Genomic DNA, 9687 nt, shown 5'->3' with positions numbered 1-9687 from the left:
ATATATGTATTTTTAAATATATTATATTATAATATATATATGTATATATATATTTTATAGTTTATATATATTTTGTATATATTGTTTACCAGCCGCCTGTCTCTCTCCCACCAACCCCAAGGCAGGCTAGGCAGACGGCGTGCTATCCACAGGGTCGTGAACCCCGAACACCTCCAAGAGGCACCGAGCCCCACGGGCATCCCAGAAACCACCATGAGGGGAAAACGCCAAGGGCCAGGCGGGGCACGAAAAAACACAAAATGACAGTCTTCCTCTATTTACACAAGTTATTTACCTGTACACTTTTCTATAGGCACAATACAAGGGGAAACACTGCATGCCACACTGCACGATACAGTTTTATAACAGGGCAACAAAAAAGTTTATCAGGTCACAAGGGCACACGAGGTCTTCACAGGAGCAGCACCCAACTGCGTCTCTCGGTTGTTCCTCCGCTCCTCCGCACACAGCCAGCTGCGTCATGTTTGCCCAGGTCCCTTCATGTTAACACATGCCCAGGTCATCCTTTTCATGTTAAAAACATGTTTCGCACAGAACAAAGACCACTGGGGAAGCAATATATATGTGGTGTGTGTGTGGGGTGTATATATTTTATATATAATATATATATATATAAATTATATAATATATATATATGTGTGTGTGTGTGGGGTGTGTGGGTGTGTGTTTTGTTGTGTATGTGTGTAAGATATACATGTATATATGTATACATTATATATATATATATAATTTTATTTTATATATTATATATGTATGGGGGTAATAAATATATATATATAAAATATGCATACATATGTATATTTATACACACACACACACAACACACACACAAAACACACACACACACACACACACACACACACACACAAATATATAATATATATATATATAGATAGATAGATAGATAGATAGATAGATAGATAGATATACACACACACACACACACACACAAAACACCACACACAACACCCACACACACACACATATATATATATATATATAATAAAATATATATATATACATACACACACACACCCCACACACCACACACACACACACACCACACCACACACACACACACACATAAATAATATATATATATATATAATATATATATATATATATGTGGTGTGTGTGGTGTGTGGGTGTGTGTGGTGTGTGTGTGTGGGTTTGTGTGTGGTATAAAATTACATATATATATAATATAGTAATATATATATATATATTAATATAAAATATATACACACACACACATATATAAAATTTCACACAGTGTTACACACAGACACACACACACACACACACACACACACATATTATATATATATATATATATATATATATATATATATATATATATATTATATAACACACACACACACACACACACACACCACACACACACATATATATATATATATATATATATATATATATATGTGTGTGTGTGTGTGTGTGTGTGGGGTGTGTGTGTGTGGGGTGTGTGGTGTGTGTGTGTGGTATATATATAAAATATATATATATATATATATATATATATATATAATAATATATATAGTTAATGTATATTATACGCACACCAAACACCCCACACCCACACACACACACACACCCCACACACACACACACACACACAAACATATATAAAATATAATATATACATATATAATATATATATAATATACGCACACACACACACACACACACACACACACACACACAACACACACACCACACACAATATATAATATATATAATAAATATATATATATAGATAGATAGAAGATAGATGGGAAGAAGATAAACACACCCACACACACACACACACACACACACCCCAAAAACACACCAACACAAAAAGAAAAGAAAAAAGATAGAGAAGAAGAAGAAAGAAAGATAACACACACACACACACACACACACACAAGAGAAATATAAAATAAAATAGAATAAAAGATAAAAAAAAATAAAATATATAGGGTGTGGTGTGGTGTGTGGGGGGAGATAAAATATATATATATAATAAATATAATATATATAGAATGTGTGTGTGGGGGGGGTGGGTGGGGGTGTGGGGGTGGGGGGGGGTGTGGTGGTTGGTGGGAAAATATACATTATAAAAAATATAAAAAAATAATAAAAAACAACACACACATATAATAAATACACACACACCACAGACACACACACACACACCACACCAATAAGAAAGAATATAGAAAAATAGATAAAAAATAATAACACACACACACACAACACACAAAAACCACACACACACCACACACCCCACACACACACAATAATAATATAATATATATAAATATAAATAAATATAAATATAATAAAAAGGGGCTAAACACACCCCACACAACACACACACACACACACAACACAAAACACACACACAAACACTTTAGATAATATATATATTATAATATATAAGATATAATATATAGTATATATATAGAAAATAATATATATATATATATAATATATATAATTTTATAATATATTATATATTATAAGGTAACAATATAATATAGATATATAATAAATAATATAAATGTTATATCTATAGACAACACACAACACACACACACACACCACACCCCACACACACACATATATATAATATAGATATATATATAAATATATAGATATATTATAATATAGTGGGGTTTTTGGGGGGGTGTGGGGTGGTGTGGGTGTGTTACTGTGGGGTGTGGTGTGTGTGTGTGTGTGGTGGGTGTGTGTGTGTGTGGTATGTATATATATATATAATATATATAATATAATATATAATAAATAATATGTATGTATATAGATATACATAACATATATAATATACAATATATATACATATATATAATATATAAAACATATAATACATATTTATATATAATATTATATATAATAATAATATATATAAATAGTGTGTGGTGTTTGTGTGTGTGTGGTGGGTGTGGGTGTGGTGTGTGTGTGTGTGTGGTGTGTGTGGTGGGTGTGTGGTGTGTGTGGGTGTGGGTATGTAACACATTATATATTATATATATATATATAATATATTATATATATTAAAAATAGATATATAATATATATATATAAATATATACTAAATATAATATTATATATATATATAATATATATAAATATTATATATATAAAATATATAATTAAATAATGAATATTATAATATATATAATAGGACTATTTATTATATATAAAATGTATATTAAATATTATATGTAAAATATACAATATAATGTTTTATATATTACATATATTATGATAATAACTATAAAATATGATATATAAAATTATATGTTAATAAAATTTTAATATATATATATATATATATATATTTTATATATATATTATATATATACATATATATATGTATTATATAACATATATATATGTAATTAATATATATGATATATATGTATATATATACATATATAATGAAATATATATATATTGTATAATATATATATGTATATATGTATACATATATTTTACATATATATGTATATATAACATATATATGTATATTAAAACATATATATATAGTATATATACTATATATGTATATATATACATATATATGTATATATATACAATTTTAATATATGTATATATGGTATAAATATATAAAAATAAAATATGAATAAAATATAATTAACAATACATTATACATAAAACATTATACATAAATCCCATTATAAAATATATAAAACCACATATAAATAAAACATATAATACATACACATATATACATACACATATATACATACACCATATATCCCTCACATATATACATACACATAATATACAAAACAACACATATAACATACACATAATACATACATATATATACAACATAATAACATACATATATATACAAACATATATAACATAATATATATAACATACATATATATACATATATATACATAAAACTATATCATTATAATATAACATATATATACATAAAATATACATATTATATGTATATGTATATATATGTATATGTATATATATGTATATGATATATATGTATATGTATAATATGTATATGTAAAAATTTTGTATATGTATATATATGTATATGTATATATATGTATTGTATATATAGTATATGTATATATATGTATATGTATATATATGTATATGTATATAGATGTTATGTTATATATGTATATGTATATATATGATTGTATAAATGTAATGTTATTTTATATGTATATGTATATATATGAAGCGTAACACTCTGGCAGCCGTAACACCGGGCAGCCGTAACACTCTGGGCACCCGTAACACTCGGGGCAGCCGTAACACTCTGGGAAAGCCGTAACCACTCTGGGCAGCCGTAACACTCTGGGCAGCCGAAAACACACTGGGCAGCCGTAAAACACTTGGGCAGCCGTAACACCTTGGGCAGCCGTAACACTCTGGGCAGCCGTAACACTCTGGGGCAGCCGTAACACTCTGGGCAGCCGTAACACTCTGGGCAGCCGTAACACTCTGGGCAGCCGTAACACTCTGGGCAGCCGTAACACTCTGGGCAGCCGTAACACTCTGGGCAGCCGTAACACTCTGGGCAGCCGTAACACTCTGGGCAGCCGTAACACATCTGGGCAGCCGTAACACTCTGGGCAGCCGCTAACACTCTGGGCAGCGTAACACTCTGGGCACCCGTAACACTCGGGGCAGCGTAACACTCTGGGAGCCTTTTAAAACACTCTGGGCAGCCGTAAAAAACGGGGCCAGGCGTAACACAGGGGCAGCCGAAACACTCTGGGCAAGCCGTAACAACTGGGCAGCCGTAACACACTGGGCAGGCGAAAACACACTGGGCAGGCAAAACACTCTGGGCAGCCTTTAAACACACTGGGCCCCCGAAACCACAGGGGGCACCCAAAAAACCACTCTGGGCAGCCGAAACACTTGGGCAGCCGTAACACTTTTGGGGCAGCCGAAAACCACTCGGGGCAGCCGTAACTTTTTGGGCCCAAGCCGTAACACTCTGGGCCGCTAACATCGGGAAAGCCGAAACCACTCTGGGAAAGCCTTTAAACCACTCTGGGCAGCCGTAACCACTCGGGGGCACCCCGTAACCCTCGGGCAGCCTTTAACCCACTCTGGGACCCCGAAAACACACTGGGCCCCAAAACATTTTGGGGGCAGCCGAAAACACACTGGGTAGCTGTAGATAAACCCTTGGGCACAAATTGGAGGCGGGGAAAAAAAAGTTACATTTTTTTTAAAAAAAACTCAAACAAATAGATAATAATTTTTATACGTATTCACAACAACAAAAAAGAACATTAAAAAGGAAACGAATTAAATTTTATAAAAAATTTTCACAGAAATTTAAAATTTATACTATTTACAAAAGGCACAGGGTGGAGATCGGAGGGAAGGGGGCCCCGGCGTACTGGGGTTTCCTCCCCGGGCCCCCGCAAAGAATTTTTCGAAGCAAGTTAGATCGGGGTTTCGGCGGAGGCAAGAAAGGGGCTCAGGGCGCCCCAACCAAAAAACCCAAAAATACGCGCTACTTTACCCCAAACAATGAAAATAACCTCAAGAAAAAGGGAAAATACCCCCGGAAACCCTGGTACATATAATATACATATATATAATGTTTATATCATATTATAAAATTATATCTGTATATAACAATATAATTTTGGTATATATCCCATATATAAAATTATATATATATATATATATTTTTAATATATATAAAATTTTAAAATTATATAAAATGGGTATGTTTTGTGGTGTTGTGTGTTTTGGGTGTGTGGGGTTTTATACATTTTTATATATATACATACCAAAAAATTAAAACTAAATATTTTTAACATAAAATACTTTCCCTTATATAAAATTATATTTTATAAAAATATTTTAAAAATATTAAATATTATATATATAAAAAAAGGAAAAACAAAACCCAGTAACGTGTCCCACAAAGTTTGAAAAGGGAAAACGGGGAAAATGGAAATAAACCGAACGCTTCAAATCCTTTAGGGTTCCTCTTCGGACAATTTGAAACCGATAGGTAAAGGGAGAAAATTTTGGGTTATGGGGGGGAAAAAGGGGAAACACAGACGAAAAAAGGGGGCTAATCAGGCCGGGGAAGGGGTTAAAGGCAAAGGGTTTTTGGGGAAAAGGGGCTTTTCCCAATTTAACGAGGGGGTTAAGACACCCAGGCCCCAGGGACCAGCACTCAAGTTGAAATTGGCCTTTTTCAAAATTAATAGAGTTTCCCAAAAACACTTTTCTTTTTTCTTTTCTTTTTATAAAAAAGGCTTAAGGGGGTCTAAACCTATGTAAAACTTGGGGCAGTCTTTACAAGGTATAGTGTAAATACCGGGAGAAGTCTCAAGAGCACCGCTAGCCGCATTGTGTTTAACTAAAGTATTACGCAACGTATTCGGATATGTGAAGACAATGTCAATGCCAGCGCTTTTAAACATGTGCCGTTTTTCATCGAGGGACGGGTTATACGGAACAATTAATAGATTACTGGCACTATCCCGTTGAGAATTACGGGAATGAGTATAAAATTTCCATCTCGCAGATGAGTGTGCCTGATTTAAGAAGAAACGGGGATATCCTAATTTCGAAAAAGTTTTAAAAATTACATCAAGCTCCCGATCAATAAACTCATTGTCACAAATTCTATATGCCCTAAGAAACATGGACGAGACTACTGACTTTTTAACATATAACGGGTGATTCGAGAAAAAGTGAAGATAATTTGCGGTGTGAGTAGGTTTACGGTAAACCGAAAATTTAAGCGAGCCATTTACATTGAATAAAAGTATGTCGAGAAAAGGTAATTTCCCTGAATCTTCCCATTCTACTTTAAAATTGATTTTCTACTGTGGCTGTTTCCCTTTTCATATAATATATATATATATATATATATATATATATATATATATATATATATATATATATATATATATATATATATAATGTAATATATATATATATATATATATATATATATATATATACATATATATAATATAATATAATATAATATAAAATACATACATATATATACATATATATATATATATATATATATATATATATATATATATATGAAAACATCTGATCACTCGCATTGTGGCACTAATGTCTTTTTTTTATAAATTATTTCTGACCAACAAATAATTTAATCTTGGAGACTGCCCAGCCACTGACTGAGGGAGGGAGCTTTCTAGCCGCACACGTACACACGCATTTGCACTGCTGCACTGACTTCGGTGACTTAAGCATCACATTCCGTCTAAAGTATAGTGTCTTTAGAATAGTAGAAGGAGGAACGACGTGTAGAAGACGAAGAACGCAGACGTCGGGACGTGGAACGTCGTCGTCAAGAGGACGAGGAGCGTCGTCGTCAGGAAGACGAGGAGCGTCGTCGTCAGGAAGACGAGGAACGTCGTCGTAAGGAAGACGAGGATCGTCGTCTTCAGGAGGAAGAGCGTCGCCGCCTCGAAGACGAGCGACGAATACTGAGAGAGGAGCGACGTGCAGAAGAGGAGGCGGCGTGATTTCCTCTCCCTCCACTCCATTAACCAATTACACCCGATCCTCCTTCTGAATGCGTCTTTTCAAACTTTCAAGGAATGGAAACGCAAGTAGGAAGATTATTCTACAATGATCGACGTCCCCACCTTGCCACTCAACAAACAGCTGATCCAGATATGCATGTATCTCTCCCTCGAGACCCAACGTGTTACAGCACAAACTCCATGTCTGCTCGGACGATACAATTCTTCTCAAGTACGTGCTGGACAAATTGGAGACACGTCAGAGCTCAAGTCAACACGGCACAGATGTGAACTCTTCAGTTGTAAGCAAATGACAGGAGAGACATTTAGTGACTTTCATGTCAGGATAAAAAATGCAGCTGAGACAGTCGAAATCTGCAAAGGAAACTGTAAGAACTGTAAGGAGACAACTATAACAAGTTATTATCATGGGAGTACATGATGATGAGTTTGTGGACCATTTCATCACCCTAGCACCCATAGGCTCATGTGGAAAAATGCTATGCATTTGAAGCTGCCCGCAACGCTGCATCAGTAGTCACGACACTTCCCACTGGTAAAAGAGCCACGTCCAGGTACAAAAAGGACAAATTTTCACAAGTCTCAAGTTAGGACAACTGATAAACATGTAATAACTGTGGCCGACTACACAAGACTCAGAAGGGCCCAGCAACCAAGGCGGTCTGTACAGGAGGGAGAGAAAAGGGCACTGGTCCAGAACACTAAGCTGCCCAGCCTTGAATGCCTTTTGTAGAATCTATGGCCAGAATGGACATTATGACCAGTGCTGCCCTGCAAAGAAGCCACATCCTCACAAACAGAGGGGAAACAAAACTCTCCAGGTCAATTCAAGGAAGATGCAAACACACAAGTAATTCCAACAACAGTCAGCACTCCAACCAAATTACGAGAGTAGTCCCCTCTTCACGAGCCATGAGTCAGCCTCCACAACCTGTCAGTGTCATCACTACCTTTGGTGATCTGTCGCAAAAACTGTCACTGCTTCCTGACACTGGTGCAGATATCACCATTATAGGCCTAATCCATTTGCAACACCTTGGTTTGTCAAGACATGATCTCCAGCCACCACCAGTTGCTGAGCAATTCACAGCTGATGGCTCATCAATGGCCCCAGCTCTTGGCTCATGCAATGCACAAATCACTCTCGGATCTAAAACTACGATGACATGGATTGATATGTATGAAGATGTGCTAACCCCATTGCTGTCCTGTCAAGATTGCAAGAAGCTGGCGACCATCTCTAAAGAATTCCCAACCCAAACTGTCAAGGTAACTCACGCAAACACAGTGCATGAAGTTGGTGAGGACACAGGTGTGACACACAACTCAACGCACAAACTGGCAGATACCCCAACCCCTAACATGTCAATACACTTGCCTTTGACCTGCAACACTAGCCCCTTACAATGCTGAACAGCATCTCCAGTATCCTTCTGTGGATACATGCTGTCAGCCGAAGGAATAGATGATGATCCTGAGAAGGTCAAGTCCATATGAGACTTGTATCTCCAGCCAACTTAACACACTTAAGGTTTCCATGGACCTCGTAAACCAATTGGCAGAGTTCTCACCTGAAATATCCAGTACAGCTCAACCTTTACTCCCCTTAATGGGTCCCAAGCGATCATTTGTGTGGACCCCTGATCATGATCAAGCTTTTAAAAAAGTGAAAGAGGCCCTGTCAAGTTCACCTATACTATCATTCAACCCTCATTCCCCACCTTGCAAACAGATGCATCACGACTTCATAGTATAGGGTATGTTCTGCTGCAAGACCATGGACAAGGGCAAATGCATCTCATCCAATGTGGTTCCAGATTTTTAACAGAAACTGAGACTTGATATGCCACTATCAGATTTTAAGCAGTGCTTTGATGATCCATCATATATCACATTGCTAGAGTGTGTGAGAAGAGGATTCCCACCGAACCGGTATTCCTCCACAGCATACTACCCCCTTATTGGAAGTTTAGAGAAGACGTCTACTGTGATGGTGATTTAGTCTACTCTGGAGCTCGTGTCATAGTACCTGCCGTGCCAACCGTACAGTTTGGCTCGCCCCCATGTAGCCACT

General features: G+C 35.6%; 1 protein-coding gene across 1 annotated transcript; it reads right to left on the bottom strand.

Annotated features, from left to right (window-relative positions):
- Nucleotides 1–4290: 4290 nt before the first annotated feature.
- LOC119569250 (cuticle protein 38-like) lies at nucleotides 4291–5062 on the bottom strand (the record flags this gene model as incomplete). Its single annotated transcript, XM_037917496.1, has 2 exons — nucleotides 4689–5062; nucleotides 4291–4398 (listed from the first exon to the last, which is right to left on the bottom strand). Coding segments are annotated over exons 1-2 (482 nt in total), but the record flags the coding sequence as incomplete, so codon positions are not given.
- Nucleotides 5063–9687: the final 4625 nt, after the last annotated feature.

This window comes from Penaeus monodon, unplaced genomic scaffold (assembly GCF_015228065.2).
Source record: "Penaeus monodon isolate SGIC_2016 unplaced genomic scaffold, NSTDA_Pmon_1 PmonScaffold_13664, whole genome shotgun sequence".
Lineage (NCBI taxonomy): Eukaryota > Metazoa > Arthropoda > Malacostraca > Decapoda > Penaeidae > Penaeus > Penaeus monodon.
The sequence above is the reverse complement of the archived record's forward strand: the minus strand, read 5'-3'. Positions and strand labels throughout refer to the sequence as shown.